The sequence below is a fragment of the Antedon bifida genome, chromosome 6 (genome assembly GCF_963402885.1).
Source record: "Antedon bifida chromosome 6, ecAntBifi1.1, whole genome shotgun sequence".
Lineage (NCBI taxonomy): Eukaryota > Metazoa > Echinodermata > Crinoidea > Comatulida > Antedonidae > Antedon > Antedon bifida.
This window is the reverse complement of record NC_136231.1, coordinates 27,210,162-27,229,192: the sequence shown is the minus strand read 5'-3', so window position 1 is coordinate 27,229,192 and position 19,031 is coordinate 27,210,162. Positions and strand designations below refer to the sequence as shown.

The window sequence follows — 19,031 nt, the reverse complement described above, 5'->3', positions numbered from 1 at the left end:
AATTGGATCGAAAAAAAATGTATTTACCTAAAAAAACTGTAATTTAAAACAAAAAATGGTCAAATTGGCTGCCAGCCAGTTTTTGGTTGAATTTAACCATTTATTTTGTCAATTTATCGGTGAAAACATTATTTTTGTTTTCATTTTTTTCTATGGAAGTGATTAACTTTATTAAATCTACAAAATAACATATTCAAAGTCTGATTTAATCAATCTTCATTTTTCATGTTTTTAGGGGACAATACATCTTTAAGTATATATTTATATTATATAATAATTATAACGCTTTACTTGTATGAATACAAGAATATTTTGTGGAAACTCGATGGTTTCAATGTAGTATCCAATGACATCCGCTTATCAAGAGCAGTCAAGTGTTAGTAGAGGAGGTAGCTGTAACAATATCAAATTATAGTTCCTAGTATATTAGGATAACTTTTAGAATTAAATTGATGATAACAATCAATTGTCTAATTATTTCCTTAGTCGATAGTATGCCTTCTAGTGTTCCTTCCATAGAACTAATAGTACTATTTGTTTAAGACGGAACGAACTTAGGCCTACATTTACTTATTTAAATTTCAAATGTATTTAGGATCAAAACATATCAAGTAGGCCTATAGATGTAGCACCTGTTTTACATAATGGTGACGCTACTAAATTTAAATTAGAAAATAACATTACTGAATTTTGATGAAAGCAAAATTACAATTAGTTGTAAGTGAACGTAAATGACAATTTATCACAGTCACGTGCAATAGCACCTTGGTTATCCTCATAGATTACAACGGATTCATGTCCGTATTCCAAATCAACTTGCATCTGATGAAATGACAATTCTAAATTATCTAAATCACAATTACGCCTTTTAAAGCTTTATTTTCTGTTGCCATTATTCATATTATCAGAGTTCATTAGAATTGAATGCCAAGTTTTGAATAATAGTAAACAATATCAAATTACTATAGTTCCTGGTATATATTATTTTTCGTGTCAAGAAAAAAAACCCCAGTGTTTTAATTTTAAAAACTTCCTCAACATAAGTATTGGATAGGCCACTATTGGTAATATTTAGTAATACTCACTTTCGATAAAATATTAATTCCCATCAGAGCATTTATCCTATCGCTCCCGCACCTCATGTCAGAACATTTTTATTACGAAAATATTAGTTGAAGTGGAGGGCAATTTGAGCACATCATGTCACCCCTAGGGATTATGTCATCATTCAGAATAATATGTGTGAGCTTTTCCATTATTGTTATGATTGATACGGTAAAAACAGGTAAGTTTAGTTTGCTACTGTAGTTTAATCAAAGATTCTAAACATATGTAGCCACCTTTATTGAACTTTATTTTATTTTAAACCTAAAGATATTCGTCTCGTTGGTGGGTCAGGCCAATATGAAGGACGTGTTGAAATCTACTATAACGGCGAATGGGGAACGATTTGTGACGATGGTTGGGATATACAGGACGCGACAGTAGTATGCCGTCAGCTAGGATATGTAAATGCTACTGGAGCTCCAAGTTATGCCGCATATGGTCCTGGAAATGCTGCCTCACCCATCCTGCTTGATGAGGTAGGGTGTTCTGGATCAGAGAGCAATATCCTTGATTGTGGCAACCGTGGTTTATATATACATAATTGTGATCACTCCGAAGATGCTGGTGCGGTTTGTAATTATTGTAAGTTCATCTTGTATTCTATGCTGTTTATATAAATGTGTACAGGCATTAATTTAATATAGACCTACTGAACACATACATATCAATTTACAACGATATAGGCCTACTATCAACTAGTCAGTTTTGAAAGTATAAAGGTGAGGAAATCTGTGAGATTCTAACTCGGAACCTTCTGCTAAGTAATATGAAGATGTCATACGTATTAGACCACTCGGACGGGGTTCCGTGATATTGTTAAAATTCGATTGGATAGCCACACTTTAGCACGTACCGGTTCGGCAAAACAGCATAGTTCTCAATTGAATTTTTATTCTTCACTCAAACAACTAACCGGGCCACTTAATTCTAACCTACAGTGGTATACAAATTGTAGAATAATCATTGAAATACAAATTTTATTTTGTTTTCTGTAATTAGTGTTTCGTAATATAATAATAAAAAATCTTTTTTTTTCTACTAAGATATTCGTCTCGTTGGTGGGTCAGGCCAATATGAAGGACGTGTTGAAATCTACTATAACGGCGAATGGGGAACGATTTGTGACGATGGTTGGGATATACATGATGGGACAGTAGTATGCCGTCAGCTAGGGTATTTACACGCTACTCAGGCTCCAGGTAGTGCCACATATGGTGAAGGGAATGCTGCCTCACCCATCCTGCTTGATGATGTAGCGTGTTCTGGATCAGAGAGCAATATCCTTGATTGTAGCAGCCGTGGTTTGAATGTGCATGATTGCGGTCATTCTGAAGATGCTGGCGTGGTTTGTAATTGTAAGATAATACTCTGAACTACTTATAGTATTTAGTAATGTAAGATGGTCACAAATATTGCATTATGATATGACACCAAAAGAAATCTAACAGTAACAATTAGAAAAGGTCTGGCTCAACATACTGCCATACAAATATCTGCGCATATTTAATATTGTTAATTGGTAATATTTTGTTCAGAATCGGCATTATAATTTTATAAAAAATGTTTTATTTTATGTTTATGTATAACATGGATTTGAAATCATGGCAAACGAAGTTAGTGTTTCAGTAATGTTTAATTAAAACACATTAATTATTGTTTTTTTTAAACCAAGATGTTCGTCTCGTTGGTGGGTCAGGCCAATATGAAGGACGTGTTGAAATCTACTACAACGGCGAATGGGCAACGATTTGTGACGATTACTGGGATATTCAGGACGCGACAGTAGTATGCCGTCAGCTAGGGTATTTAGATGCTACTGGCGCTCCAGGTAATGCCGCATATGGTGAAGGGAATTCAACCTCACCCATCCTGCTTGATGTTGTAGCGTGTTCTGGATCCGAGAGCGATATCCTTGATTGTGGCAGCCGTGGTTTGAATGTGCACAATTGCGGGCACTCTGAAGATGCTAGCGTGGTTTGTAATTACGGTAAGAATATAGATTACACTCTATTTTGTAACTACTGCTGCTGTTTTTGCATTCTTTTTATTGTTATTATTATATGAAATATTTGGTGATGTGGGATTGTGTAAATAAGAAAAAAAAATGCAAGAGTAAACAAATGAATTAAACACTAAATTATATTACTTTTTAAAACCAAGATATTCGTCTCGTTGGTGGTCCAAGCCAAAATGAGGGACGCGTTGAAATCTACTACAACGGTGAATGGGGAACGATTTGTGGCAGAAACTGGGATATACGTGATGCGACAGTAGTATGCCGTCAATTGGGATATGCAAATGCTACTGCCGCATATGGTTCAGGAAATTCTGCCTCTCCCATTTTGCTTGATAGTGTAGCGTGCTCTGGATCAGAGAGCGATATCCTCGATTGTGACAGCAGTGGTTTATATATACATAATTGTGATCACTACGAAGATGCTGGTGCGGTTTGTAATTATTGTAAGTTCATCTTGTATTCTATGCTGTTTATATAAATGTGTACAGGCATTAATTTAATATAGACCTACTGAACACATACATATCAATTTACAACGATATAGGCCTACTATCAACTAGTCAGTTTTTAAAGTATAAAGGTGAGGAAATCTGTGAGATTCGAACTCGGAACCTTCTGCTAAGTAATATGAAGATGTCATACGTATTAGACCACTCGGACGGGGTTCCGTGATATTGTTAAAATTCGATTGGATAGCCACACTTTAGCACGTACCGGTTCGGCAAAACAGCATAGTTCTCAATTGAATTTTTATTCTTTACTCAAACAACTAACCGGGCCACTTAATTCTAACCTACAGTGGTATAAAAATTGTAGAATAATCATTGAAATACAAATTTTATTTTGTTTTCTGTAATTAGTGTTTCGTAATATAATAATAAAAAATCTTTTTTTTTCTACTAAGATATTCGTCTCGTTGGTGGGTCAGGCCAATATGAAGGACGCGTTGAAATTTACTACAACGGCGAATGGGGAACGATTTGTGACGATGGTTGGGATATACAGGACGCGACAGTAGTATGCCGTCAGCTAGGATATGTAAATGCTACTGGAGCTCCAAGTTATGCCGCATATGGTCCTGGAAATGCTGCCTCACCCATCCTGCTTGATGAGGTAGGGTGTTCTGGATCAGAGAGCAATATCCTTGATTGTGGCAACCGTGGTTTATATATACATAATTGTGATCACTCCGAAGATGCTGGTGCGGTTTGTAATTATTGTAAGTTCATCTTGTATTCTATGCTGTTTATATAAATGTGTACAGGCATTAATTTAATATAGACCTACTGAACACATACATATCAATTTACAACGATATAGGCCTACTATCAACTAGTCAGTTTTGAAAGTATAAAGGTGAGGAAATCTGTGAGATTCTAACTCGGAACCTTCTGCTAAGTAATATGAAGATGTCATACGTATTAGACCACTCGGACGGGGTTCCGTGATATTGTTAAAATTCGATTGGATAGCCACACTTTAGCACGTACCGGTTCGGCAAAACAGCATAGTTCTCAATTGAATTTTTATTCTTCACTCAAACAACTAACCGGGCCACTTAATTCTAACCTACAGTGGTATACAAATTGTAGAATAATCATTGAAATACAAATTTTATTTTGTTTTCTGTAATTAGTGTTTCGTAATATAATAATAAAAAATCTTTTTTTTTCTACTAAGATATTCGTCTCGTTGGTGGGTCAGGCCAATATGAAGGACGTGTTGAAATCTACTATAACGGCGAATGGGGAACGATTTGTGACGATGGTTGGGATATACAGGACGCGACAGTAGTATGCCGTCAGCTAGGATATGTAAATGCTACTGGAGCTCCAAGTTATGCCGCATATGGTCCTGGAAATGCTGCCTCACCCATCCTGCTTGATGAGGTAGGGTGTTCTGGATCAGAGAGCAATATCCTTGATTGTGGCAACCGTGGTTTATATATACATAATTGTGATCACTCCGAAGATGCTGGTGCGGTTTGTAATTATTGTAAGTTCATCTTGTATTCTATGCTGTTTATATAAATGTGTACAGGCATTAATTTAATATAGACCTACTGAACACATACATATCAATTTACAACGATATAGGCCTACTATCAACTAGTCAGTTTTGAAAGTATAAAGGTGAGGAAATCTGTGAGATTCTAACTCGGAACCTTCTGCTAAGTAATATGAAGATGTCATACGTATTAGACCACTCGGACGGGGTTCCGTGATATTGTTAAAATTCGATTGGATAGCCACACTTTAGCACGTACCGGTTCGGCAAAACAGCATAGTTCTCAATTGAATTTTTATTCTTCACTCAAACAACTAACCGGGCCACTTAATTCTAACCTACAGTGGTATACAAATTGTAGAATAATCATTGAAATACAAATTTTATTTTGTTTTCTGTAATTAGTGTTTCGTAATATAATAATAAAAAATCTTTTTTTTTCTACTAAGATATTCGTCTCGTTGGTGGGTCAGGCCAATATGAAGGACGCGTTGAAATTTACTACAACGGCGAATGGGGAACGATTTGTGACGATTACTGGGATATACATGATGGGACAGTAGTATGCCGTCAGCTAGGGTATTTACACGCTACTCAGGCTCCAGGTAGTGCCACATATGGTGAAGGGAATGCTGCCTCACCCATCCTGCTTGATGATGTAGCGTGTTCTGGATCAGAGAGCAATATCCTTGATTGTGGCAGCAGAGGTTTAACTGTACATGATTGCAGTCACAAAGAAGATGCTGGCGTGGTTTGCGGAATTTGTAAGAAAATCCTTTTATAAATATAAATATATGTATAACAGATAATAATGTTGCGTCATTTATTCGTATAGGCCTGTTCATCAAAACAAGGGTTGCCAAAGTGTATACGGATACCAAGCAGATAATTTATAGTCACAATAGATGAATAATAATAATAATAGATTTACAATGATTTCTTCTGCAGCTACCCTTCGATTGAGAGGAGGCACCCTGGAGAGCGAGGGTCGTGTTGAAGTATTTAAGGACGGTCAATGGGGTACGGTTTGTGATAACGGATGGGGCCAGAACGATGCAAAAGTCGTCTGTCGTCAATTAGACTACCCGGATGCTCTTTCTGCCTTGACTGGATCTGAATTTGGTCAAGGAGTCGGTCCGATCCACTTCAGTAGTGTCCAATGTACTGGTACAGAGCCACAATTACATTTGTGTAGTCATAGTGTTATGACGTCATCGTGCGGACAACAAAATAATGCTGGAGTCCGCTGTATGCCAAAAGGTTTGTAACTCAAATTGTATGTATTACACTATTGATTCCAATCATTCTTCCAACCAAGTAATTATTTTCTATTTTTCTCGTTTAAATGAGGTCGCTTCCGACAGCAATCAGCGGCATTGTTTTTTTTTTTACTATTGATGAATATATATATATTTTTTGATGAACACATTTCTAGTTCGTTTAGTTGATGGCTTAAACTCATTTGAGGGTCGCATTGAGTACTTCTACAACAAGGAATGGGGAACAGTATGCGATGACAACTGGGATCGCTTTGACGCCGATGTAGTCTGCCGGCAGCTTGGTTTTGGAACGGCGGAGGTTACAAATAGTGACATTTTTGGAGCGGGCAGTGGAAGAATACATTTTAGTGATGTTGAGTGTGGTGGACAAGAGACTAATTTAGCGGTGTGTGACCATAGCGTATGGGGGAAGCCTAATTGTAATCATTGGGAGGACGTGGGTGTAAAATGTAAACTTCCAAGTGCGTATAACACAAATTCATTTAGTATAAAAATGCAGTATTTTACCCAAAAATATTATACTGTATAATGTCATCATCATTATTGACGATAATCAAATTTGCTAAATAGGTAGACCCAATGGGTCCTCAAATTTCAAATCAAACAATGCAATTATGTACAGTATTACACTTTTAGTTAACAATTTTCAGCACTTCCCCTATTTTCAAACTGTACATCAAACAATATAGCATTGGGCTGAATATATTTGCATTTACCTTATTTATAGATTTTTGTAATAAATATTATGTATCTTTTAGTTCGTCTTGTTGGAGGTACCACAGTCTTAGAGGGCCGTGTCGAGATGTTTTACCAGGGTAAATGGGGGACAATCTGTGACGATTCGTGGGGTGTTCAAGATGCAACCGTTGTCTGCAATTCTTTGTCGTATACAGGCATTAGTAAAGCATTTTATGGTGCATATTTCGGTCAGGGATCTGGTGCAATTTTGCTGGATGACGTTGCATGCGTTGGCACAGAGACTGGTCTGAATCAATGTCCATCAAATGATATTGGACGTCATAACTGTGACCATAGTCAAGATGCTGGTGTTCAATGTTCTATGCTGAGTAAGGATAATATCTTGTTAGATGTCCTTTATTTGTCAAAATAAGTTTAATATTAGGTCTATCCTGTTATTATAAAATACAATTGCAGATACATGGTTGCTATGCGGCATCAAGCATGATCATAATGTTTAATTGAAATATTCTCAATTTTAACATGGTTTACTGAAGCTGTTTTGACATAATGTACGACACATTGTCTATGTCTACATTATTGTAGGTAATCGTTTTTTAATCTCAAAATCCACAAACAAATCAGTAGATTTTTTACACTATTTTCAAAATATTAAAGGCCTTAGTGAACGGAAGAAATTCCCTCTCTGTGTTGGTAAAACTATACATTTAGGAATGTAACAGACTCACTATTAAACGACAGTAAACATAAAATAATTAAACAAAAAACTGAATACAGTGGAATGTTGAGTTGTTTACGTGGACAGTTTTTGTTTAATCAAGTGTTAAATGTTAATTAATACTTGTAGTTCGTCTTGCTGGAGGTGCCACAGCTTTAGAGGGCCGTGTCGAGATGTTTTACCAGGGTAAATGGGGGACAATCTGTGACGATTCATGGGGTGTTCAAGACGCAACCGTTGTTTGCAATTCTTTGTTGTACACAGGCCTCAGTGAGGCTCTAATTGGTACAGATTTTGGGCAGGGATCTGGGCAGGGATCTGGGCAGGGATCTGGTGATATTTTGCTAGATAATCTTGCATGTGTTGGTACAGAGACTGGTCTGAATCAATGTCCATCAAATGCTATTGGGCATCATAACTGCGACCCTAATAATGAAGCTGGTGTTCGATGTTCTTTACATGGTAAATATATCATTAGTGTGTATTTTACAGTAGTAAATTATTTTCTATTATTTTTACAAAATTATGCTTCTGAAGGCCATGGCACGCACAAATAACACTAATCCAATGACCAACTAGGACTATTATACTTTAAAAAAATATTTTACTACTTTTTAAAAGAAAAATAACACAAATGATATGCTAATGTTAAAACAAACTAAATTACTTTAAAATAAATGATTTTTTAGATGGAATCCTTGATCTAACCATTATGTGTCCAGATCCAACCGTGGACATTGATTCTACGATGGAATCAACCATGTTTGGTGGTTTTACCACTTTTCCTGACAAAACTACCGATATAATACTTGGAAGAGAAAGCGATACAGGAACTGGGTTATATGGAAGAGCAGTATATTGGAATGATGGTGGCTTGGTTCCTTCTGGAACGATGTTCCCGGACCAATCAACTGTAAGAACACGAGTTACGTCAAGTGTACATTCCATAACAATTGATATTCTTGTGTCAGATGCTGAAAAGGTCGGTGCTTTCTTTGCCACTGCAACTAAAGATTCAAGATCTCAACACATACCTTTCATCATATTGTCTAAAAATGGTGAGATATGTTTTTAGTAATAGATTAGTAGAAATATAATTGAGTGGAGGCAGGTGGGACATAGTGTATAATGTAATTGACTACTCGCAACATTTGTTGACATTTTCCAGCTCCGGATTTTGTTATTTTAGAAAGCTTGTAACTTCGACATCTTATTACATTATATTTCCAGCTGACGTCACTCCCCAACGTCGATCTATTACCGTTAGTATTGGTGATCACGTGACGCTAGAAGTCAGTACCACAATCAGTGCATCAGAATTAAAATGGAAATTAAACAACGTTGACATACCACACGGCAATGGTAAAGATGCACTGACTATTAATAATATCAGAACAAGTGATGCTGGAATATATGAATGTTACAAAGATAGAAACGGAAAACATGCCATGATGAGATTAATTGTCAGAGGTTAGTTTGTGACAATGTTTTAAATCTTTAGTTGGTTGATACAGAACCAAGTATATGTGTTCATTTTTTACACCAGGTAAATTAAGTTATAATTGAAAACCATTCGAAAAGTAAAAAAAGTATAACATATTTACTAATAAAAATCAGGTTGCCCTACAAGAAAACATGGAGCAGAGTGTAATGACAATTGTCCAGTTTGTTATAATGGAGGATTATGTGACCACGTGACTGGATTATGTATCTGTCCAGCAGGATTTAAAGGTGCTGATTGCTCAGAAGGTAATTAAGTACAAAAGTATTGTTTTCTAGTTATGCTTAATTTAGTGTTTTTTACATTAGTGACATTTTAATATTATCATGTTATAGGATGTAGTACCGGATATTATGGTCGGTCATGTAGTATTTATTGCTCGTCTTATTGTCAGAGTTTACTGTGTCCTCCAGATCCAGTTGGCTGTGCGTGTGCGACAGGATTCCATGGTACTACATGTGATGAAGGTAGGTTACAATTATAATTTCAATATAATTATTAATAACCTGTTTTCATCTCAAGCAGGCATTTCCATAGAAATGGAGACAAGATTTACATACACGTTTGTTAAAATTATACTTTCACAAAATAGCATGCACAGGATCTACGTATGGTGCAGGTTGTAGTCAAGAATGTCACTGTAGTTCAACTGATTGTGACAAAGAAAAAGGATGTCGAGAAGGAGCTACATGTAACAATGGATTTGAAGGAAACAAATGTCTTGGTAAATTAAATGTATTATTACACTTCACGTCCAGTTATCACTAACTGGCAATTTGTGTTACTCTATCATTGTTCAATTTAAACAGCAATTCTATAGGCCTACGTCGTATGCAAGGTTTTTTTTGTTGCATACTGTTTTACATTTTCTTTCTGTTTTTCCGTAGATCATGTGACATGTCCTGATGGAAAGTTTGGTGAATTGTGTCAGTATAGTTGTCATTGTAAAACGTCATCGTTATGTGATAAAGATACGGGTTACTGCGATAGTGGGGATTGTGAAGATGGATGGGCTGGTATCGACTGTCAGATAGGTGAGCATTAGTATGTTAAATAACATTTCTTTACAAATCCATACATCTAGGATATTAGCGCAAAAAAAAAAAAAAAATAAAAAAAGTGAAAAAAAAATATAGGTCTCTTCTCATAGTAACAAAACAACACAAACCCTATTTTGTATTGGTCTTTTCAAATGCATGTTAACTGTAATCTTTATTCATTTGCATAGCTTTACCGTATTTATTTAAGCAAGTTAAAATTATTGATGTTACCGCCACCAATATGACTATCTCGTATAATTGGACTTTTGGTGAGGATTATGGAACTGGACCAGCGTCATCTTATAAAGTGTTATATAAAAGTGAAGAAGAATCAACATTTATAACAATCACAACAACTGATGACGTCTTTACAATTACTGGCTTACCGCCAAATCAAACAATTGAGGTGAAAGTTCGTGTGTGTAAGAACATCGTCGGACGAGATGTTTGTGGACTGGACAGTCAAGTTAAAACACGGTTCCCAACACAATGTCCGGGTAAGGATCCGATGTTAATGATGATAAGGTGTAGTAGAGACAGGGAAGAGTTAAATTAATCTTTCCTAGTAGAGAACGTTTTAAATCACTATTCTGTATTTATTATGATCATTATTGTAAATAATCACTGTATGAATGTTATAATTAATATTTTTTAAACCAAACTAACGTAACTAACATAGATGATTTTTAACTTTTACATTTTTCTAGATCCAACCAATGAAACGTTAGTTATACACAAAATATTTACTAATTAATTTTATGCATGTATATAGTTCCAAACAAAGTTGACGGGATAAACGTTACTACTGGGACAAATAATATTTCGTTGACTTGGAACGAAGTCGAAAATGGAGACTGTCCTGTTATGTACATCGTTACTTACCAACTAATACAAGTTGATATGTGTGAGGACGTACATGTGGACGCCGTAGAAGAAGGCACTTTCGACACTTCTTCGTATATCATTTCCAATCTGAGTGCATATTCCAAATATGAAATCCAGATCCTGTCGGTATCCAATGAAGATGGGGCAAGACAGCCATCAGCAGATAAGCTTGTCGTTCAAACTGAAGAAGACAGTCAGTATTTCATTGATACCCGTTTCACAAAATCTATAATGTTTACCCTTTAAAATATTATGCTCTCCCTCTTGTCACAGAAATAACATTATTATTATAAGTATTGTATAAGTTTACTGATGAAACGAAATCTTAAACATTTAGAGTAATCGGTATTTCTTCATGACATTATTGTATATATTTATAGTTCCAATTGGATCTCCAACATCACTTCAAGTTGTGTCTGTAACATCTAAATCGATTAGTTTATCATGGAAACATCCAAAATGTGGCAACAGAAAAGGTTCAATAACCTATGATTACAAACTGTTTCTTGATGGATTGGAACTTAAAGAGTCTAAGACGGGATACACAGAAACACAAACAACCATAGATGGAATTGACACAACCAAACTGTATACATTTGAGATTGAAGCAACAACATCAAAAGGAATCGGACCTAAAACGACCATTACTGTGACTGCATTCAAACATACAAGTAGGCTATCACGTAATAATTAATAAGATAAATTTCTATTATAATTATTTGTATTTTGCACAGCACTTTGGTTCATTCTATTCCACAATAACGTATTAAATAAAAATAATCTATAAAACTAATCACTTATGTTTTGTGTTTTTGTATGCTTTATGTTTTTCGTTTGTAATAGGTTTGTTGACAGTTGCCACTTTAAGCACATGTGTTGGTGTCTTCGTTATCATTACCTTGGTCGTGCTGACTTACAAATGGTACAATATTGGAATTATTATTGATAAATAAGAATTCAAGTGAAAACTTATGAGTTTTTTATATCGTATTGTATATTTCAATTAACTTTATAATGTTTAATTAATCTACACTATAATGTCCGTTTGATTATTATTATTATTAGTATCTAGTAGTAGGCCTAATGGTTAATGTAATTAAATTATATCTTCAGTGTTGCTACAATAAAATCGAAGAAGAAAACAGAAGTAGATTGCAACATAGGTAAGTAAAACGTACCAACGTAGAAGTAATACGAGATGGAACCTTTTTACACAATCCGTCTTTCTTACAACGAAAATATTGATAATAATGCTATCTTAAATCAATTCCCAACCAACATAACAGTCAGTTCAACATTGTTGCTTTTGAAATTCACTTATACACAGTAATACATTCTTTTCTGTCTTTACTGTCTATAAGGTTGGTATTTAATTGACAAAACATGAAAAATGAATTGGTTAGATAAAATATAGATTGACAGCGTGTTAAAATATATTTTTATATTAGTTTTATTTATTTTTATATTACACTTCTTCTAATTTTATTAGAAATGCAAGACGGTTTAAATATGGTTGCGAATGACTTTCACGCAGTTGCCATGAAGTCAAATGTGACTGATCACAACCAACCTGTCAAGCTGAAAGATCTACACATGTACATCAAAAATAGAAAACGGGGAACAACCTTTACTTTTACATCAGAGTTTGAGGTAATACAAAATAAATACTAAATTAACAAAAAATATTACTGAAATGGCACAATTTAAAAAAGAAGATTTAAATATGATACGTCTTAACATTCATGAGTCAAGCAGTCACAGCTGAATACATTTAATAATAGTTGAATTAAACAAAATTAAAATTCGAAATATAAAGAAGTCAATGGTTATTATCATGTTGTGAATAATCATAATATACTTGGACAAGAACATAAATGATGAATGAATTAGTGAACCTTTGAATATAAATAAAAACACCATTCGTTTGATGGTTTCAATCTAATATAATAGTACTATAGAAAATGGTAAAGGGAATAGAATTATGCAAAATCGTTGAGACTATAAAAACAGTTGACCATTATTGTTGACTGACACAGTAGCCCGTCATTGGCATTTCTGCACAGAACAAAAGTACAATATTTACTGTAAAGTAATAATATTATTACTGTAAAGTATAGAATTATTGATGGCGTAAGTGAATAGTTTATTGCCAAGGAACCATCATTATTAATGATTTGCCTTTATTTTTTGCAAGGTAGCCTAAACTATAGGCAGGCTTATTTAAAATTACATAGAAGGCCTAGCCAACCCAGTAGATATTCTACTGGTTGTTGGCTATATGATATAACCCCTTTTATATCGGTGAAATATATTTAATTTATATATTTCACCTATAAGCCTCTAAGCAGGCAATATCTGTATATTGTTTTCTATTTGTTATAGGATCTCCATAGTCATGCATGTTGCCGTGCAGATAGTAAATATGACAATCCAAACGCCTGCTACATCAAGGTAAGTTACCTGTACAATCTGTAATCTTCGTATGCAATGTACATTGTTAACATATTTTTTTTCATTATTACTTTTTACTATTATTTTCTATTCACTTTTAATTTTATTTCCAACATATTCTAATTCTCAGGGAAAACCGAATGCATACATTGTTTATCATGGTGAGAACAATATTATTATTCTTAGAACAAAAAGAATATATAATAGAAAAAACAATTTTATACAACAACAAGAAAATACTATTTAATAATAGTTACCCGTAGTTAGCACAAGTTATTAAATATCATCTGATAAAATAAAAATGTCCTGTAGCACCAGTTTAAAAAATGGGCTTATTTAATGCTTGTTTTGCTTTATTGCTTTTATCAGGCAATGATCAAGAAAAACATTTATTGGAAATTATTTGGCAAGAAAACCTGAATGTAATGGTTAATATTGCATGTGATGGCGACAAGGTATGTTTAACGCCTTTTCAATAAATAATCTTTCTAAAAAAAAACAAATATTGGTGTAATCCTAATTTAAAAATTTAGGAATTTTGTTATGCAATACTTCTCACAGTATAGTAATGGTGTTTGCAATTACTCATAATTCAAAGTTTGCTTCTATCGAAGTGTTTTGAAGGAAGACGTGTTATTGTACATCCACTAAATAAATTTATCAATTTTAATATAATTAATACATTTAAAAAAATATTAATAACGAACTATTAAAATATTGTTTACGTATTTCAAAGGTCAATTTTTTGCATGATGAAACTGGATACGTAAAGACCAAATATGGAAAGATGTCTGTTCGAAAACTGGAAGATAAACAGAATGACAATGGTTTTACAATCAAAATGTTCGAAATTCTGCTGGTACTTTTTAGAAATATTTAGTATTTATTACAATATTTTTTTAGTTAGCAACATAAATAAAGTTACTGATTTCATTACCGCTATCCTGATTTATTTCAATATCACAATGTACTCACTAAATCCATTTTGTTTATTACTTTGCAGAAAAATCGTGATTCAGAGCGTCGTGTTGTCCATCAATATAATTGCACTGCATGGCCTGGAGATGTTATGGACACTTCTGCACATCTTATTGAGTTTACACACAGTTTAAGGAAAGCTAAGAAAGAATTTGGAGTTGGACCAGTACTTGTGTATAGGTATTTTAAACATCCATTTATTTTACATTATTTCTTAGTGCATTGAACCTGTTAAAACTTTCATATTTCTTTTTTTCCCACAAAGTACCGATTGCCAGAGAACCGGAACTCTCATCGTCGTAAACGCAATGCTAGATATGGCTGAAGAAAGCAGTGAGATTGATGTTTTCAACTTTGTCAAAGAAACACTTAGTAGCTGTCCTCATATTCGTTTGAAAGAGGTATGTATCGTTATTATTTTATTCAGTTTTAATCATGTACTGCATGGAAGAAAATGATTGTTTATATTTTTTTCCAGAACCAGTATGCATTTATCTATGAGATGATTTTGGAGTGTTTGTTTTGCGGAGCAACAAACATATCATTGGCACACTTCCCTGACCGGTACAAGGAAATACAAATCAAAAAAAGTATACTAGGAAGACCTGTTATTCAGGAAGAGATAAATGTACGGTAACATAACATTGCTATGAATAAAATTATGTTAATAAGTAAAATATAAAAAATGAAAAATCTTGATAGGTCGTAAATCGTTGCAAATGAAAAGCTCCCTCTTAATTAGGTCGATCAAATTAATTGTAATCAATCGTCCAATCAAATTTCAGGAATTTATATAGGCGTTAATATAAAATGGTAATAAATAATAGTGCGTACTATTGCACGCCATGTTACATAACAATTTTAAATGTGTATGTTTGGATGAAGTACTTAAAATGTAATTTTTAAAGTAAAAAAACAACAGTCTGATTAATATACAACATTGATCATGTTTGATATTTATCGATGGTTTTTAACAGAACATTGAAGCTCTTCTATCAATCCAAACACAAAATGATTACACATTGCGAGGTAAGTGTTGACTCTTTACTAAGTTCCACTAAAATTAGCTCCAGTTTCAAGAGTATAATGGCGCTATTATTTATTACCATTTTATATTAACGCCTATATAAATTCCTGAAATTTGATTGGACGATTGTATGTAACATGGCGTGCAATAGTACGCACTATTAAACGATCGTTTAATAGTACTTTTTTTCGTGTACGAAAAAAAATCTGTTCGCGTTTGGAAAATATTTGTTTATACTATTGCTTTTGAAATAGAACAACGCCACCAATTTGTAATTTCGTCGCAAAAGTTATTGTTATGACTGGTTTCGCGATGCAAGTACATTTTTGGAGAGATACAGTATATGTACTAATTTAGATCAAAAATGCATTCAAATTAACTTTAGATCGTTTTTAGGAGTTTGATTAGTTTGTTTGTTTAAACGTTTCACATGTTTGTTTTTATTTAATTAATAGCTAAGGTTTCAGAACCTCTATTGATTGGTATGGATATAGAAGAAGACGTTGTATATTCCAATACGAAAAGTACCAACGTAAGATACTTTAATGTAAACACGAATACATTCAACTGTATCTTATTTCCAAAATGGAATTATAGTGATGCTGTAATATACTATGTTTATCTTTAAACTTTGTTGTATGATCTACAAAACTGTGAAAACTGTTCTTACCAACGTAATGATATAATAATGAGTATTATAATATTTCTTTGTTTAGTCATATCTTGTACCACGGGAATCAACACTAACTGATTTTTATAATTTCTGGGAAATGATTTATAAATACAAGTCATATACAGTGGTGATGTTAGATGCAGAAGATGAGGTAACGTATTAATGTAATTGAGCGCTCTAGTCATCCATTATGCTTTTAAATTAGTCTCAAATCTTTTTTTCAAACCTGTCCACTTACAATTTAAGTGAATATACTGACCATAATGCACACATAAGGATTACACATTATTTTTATTCCACACATTTCCAGAGTACACTGGTCCTAATGTCTAAACCCACCGGTACATTTACCAGCTGCATCACACATTTTAAAAGTAAATTAAACACTATAAACTTGCTATTGAGTCGAAAATAAAGTTTATTAATTATTTAATTATTAACATTAATTGGTTGATTTTATTTTTCTATGCGATTTAAGCCTACCTTATCAAGTTGGAATGATAATAAGTCAATGCTAAGATTATTGTTTTTATTATTTTAGAGAATTGCTATTCTTGTTCCTGAACGTAAGATGACACAAGGTCAATTCACAGTTGAAGTTTTATCCTCTGAGAAGATCGATTGCGTTTTAAAACGAATACTTAAATTGACTAAGGTAAGTAAGCCTATTGTGAAAATTGTACCAAGTAATTAAACATAGTCTAAATTTGTTTTTTTAATGATAATTCATTGAACTGAATTTTGGCGAATAAAAAGTGTATATGCACTAATTGAGAAACAAAAAGTAGCTGCCAACAAAGCAGATTTTCATGTTTGCAAGGTTCAAAGGAAATACAATAGGCGCTACAAAACATGCTAAAACCTTAATAAAATTAAGAAGAAAAACTTAAACAGAGGATAAACGTTATGCAGCACAAATTATGATAAGTCTATATTATATTTGGTTAGCTCGTACACCTGTTACCTACTTTCGTAGATTCCCGTAAATACACAGGTTTTACTGGGATTTATTTATTATTAGGGCAAGGACATTCCACGTGAGATATGTCACCTGACATTTCTGGACTGGCCTAAAGAATCACAGGAACCTTCATCTCTTGGATACTTTAAACAATTCTGTGACGATGTCAGAAAAGTTCAACAAACTAATAATCGAGATGACTATGTTACAGTTTGTAGTTTGTAAGTATTACTTCAATCTGCACATACGTCATACATATAAAATCTTACCAAACTTGAATAGAGGGAAATGGCCAATGTCTAAAGACGTCTAAATTTGTTATGGACTACTAACCGTTTGGGGCGCTAATTTTCCAATGCTAATACACATTGCCTTCTCAATGTTTATGTTGCAAAGAAAATAATTCATGACATATTTATAATTTCAAACGCAAGTTAAACTAAATTTTGGTAAATATGGTAATGGTATGGTATGGTAAACACTTACTAGTATAGGCCTATATGGCAGATTATATTTTGAGATAAAACAACGGAGTATGGGTGTAGAGTCTAGGCCCACTCACGGTGCCTATGCGTATGATATCGTTAATTATTGGAATGTATGACCAATATAACTTGAACGTAAGATAACATAGGAAAAAACACTGACGAAACTGCACAAATACCCATCCTATAATTCAGAAAAAAGATTAATGTTGTATAAACAAACAGAACATTAACATGTTCTTCAACGATTTTACTTAATTATTAAACCATCGCCACAACAATATTTTTATTGATCTTGTTACTCTAGGGACGAGAGCCGAAGTGGATTTTTCTGTGCAGTGGACATAATTGTTCGTAAGATGAATGCAAACGCGTTGGTTGATGTCTACCACACAGTGAAACGTATCAAACGCGTTTCTTCATCGTTGTTTGACACAAAGGTAACGTTTATTGATTAAGATTAAGACTACACAATATTTGTGCAGAATTCACAAGTTATTACTTTATTAATAATTAGGTAAATAATTTGGACACGTTGGGCTCAATTTATTTTTTGTTGAACATAAAAGGAGATAACTGAAATTAAATTAATGATCACTTCATATAAAGCTAATATTAGACACTACATTTGAAACTTACACAAACATAATATTTTCTTCATTTTTTATATGTACAATTGTTCTTCTTTATTTCCCACAGAATCATTACAAGTTGTGTTATGAAATAGCAAATATTTGCGCCGACGATTCATGTGACATTTATGAAACCATAAATCTGTAAATACGAAGAAACTGCTGACGTGTTAACCTGCTTTTATAATATTTATGGTTATTAAAGACAATAACTTTAATCCAGCTAAACTTAATCTATCTGTAGTTATATCCTAATATACCAATTCTTGAATATGTGTAGTTAAGATATTAGTATTGTTAAAATGAAAGTATTAATTTGTAAACTCGAAGAAAACTGTTGACGTGTTAATTTAAGTGTTTTTTATGTTTTCGTAATAATATGTATTGATTTAATGTAACTTAAATCCAGTACTTACTAACAGTAGTTGTACCCAAATAATAACAGTAATATACCATATCTCCTGTAATGCTAAAGAGTTGTTTTAAGACATCAGTATTGTTAAGCAAAACGCTATGATAAATAAACTATTTCAAGTCAAAAAATCATTTTTATACGTCCCCCTTTCCACC

At 33.4% G+C, this 19,031-nt stretch overlaps 3 protein-coding genes across 3 annotated transcripts in view; all 3 read left to right on the top strand.

The window, feature by feature from the left end:
- Nucleotides 1–19,031, top strand: part of LOC144845767 (uncharacterized) — an 88,438-nt gene that overhangs the window by 17,901 nt on the left and 51,506 nt on the right. The window contains exons 6-19 of the mRNA XM_078703196.1: nt 9,446–9,577; nt 9,665–9,796; nt 9,922–10,053; nt 10,217–10,363; nt 10,558–10,866; nt 11,142–11,447; nt 11,635–11,925; nt 12,098–12,176; nt 12,368–12,417; nt 12,744–12,904; nt 13,637–13,705; nt 13,836–13,866; nt 14,075–14,160; nt 14,442–14,564. Of these exons, the coding sequence (XP_078559322.1) occupies nt 9,446–9,577; nt 9,665–9,796; nt 9,922–10,053; nt 10,217–10,363; nt 10,558–10,866; nt 11,142–11,447; nt 11,635–11,925; nt 12,098–12,176; nt 12,368–12,417; nt 12,744–12,904; nt 13,637–13,705; nt 13,836–13,866; nt 14,075–14,160; nt 14,442–14,564 (2,048 nt within the window). The remainder of the gene's footprint in view (nt 1–9,445; nt 9,578–9,664; nt 9,797–9,921; nt 10,054–10,216; nt 10,364–10,557; nt 10,867–11,141; nt 11,448–11,634; nt 11,926–12,097; nt 12,177–12,367; nt 12,418–12,743; nt 12,905–13,636; nt 13,706–13,835; nt 13,867–14,074; nt 14,161–14,441; nt 14,565–19,031) is intronic.
- LOC144844940 (scavenger receptor cysteine-rich domain-containing protein DMBT1-like) lies at nt 1,164–8,785 on the top strand. The gene is given in 14 exon segments (XM_078702053.1): nt 1,164–1,285; nt 1,375–1,689; nt 2,151–2,489; nt 2,780–3,102; nt 3,264–3,554; nt 4,019–4,343; nt 4,805–5,119; nt 5,581–5,895; nt 6,080–6,391; nt 6,567–6,872; nt 7,170–7,478; nt 7,958–8,290; nt 8,518–8,681; nt 8,765–8,785. Coding segments are annotated over 14 exon segments (3,753 nt in total). The 5' UTR covers nt 1,164–1,200.
- On the top strand, nt 14,775–18,969 carry LOC144844501 (receptor-type tyrosine-protein phosphatase mu-like). The gene is made up of 10 exons (XM_078701441.1): nt 14,775–14,863; nt 14,949–15,084; nt 15,162–15,311; nt 15,661–15,712; nt 16,166–16,242; nt 16,427–16,534; nt 16,925–17,038; nt 17,405–17,565; nt 18,137–18,269; nt 18,529–18,969. The coding sequence occupies exons 1-10, from the start codon at nt 14,775–14,777 to the stop codon at nt 18,607–18,609; spliced, it is 1,101 nt and encodes a 366-aa protein (XP_078557567.1). The 3' UTR covers nt 18,610–18,969.

Bases quoted from the DNA above. Each gene is read 5' to 3' on its own strand.
- LOC144844501 (XM_078701441.1), top strand. From the start codon at position 14,775: ATGGACACTTCTGCACATCTTATTGAGTTTACACACAGTTTAAGGAAA. The intron at 14,864-14,948 runs GTATTTTAAACA...TTTCCCACAAAG, and splicing joins GGACCAGTACTTGTGTATAG to TACCGATTGCCAGAGAACCG. The intron at 17,039-17,404 runs GTAAGTAAGCCT...ATTTATTATTAG, and splicing joins GAATACTTAAATTGACTAAG to GGCAAGGACATTCCACGTGA.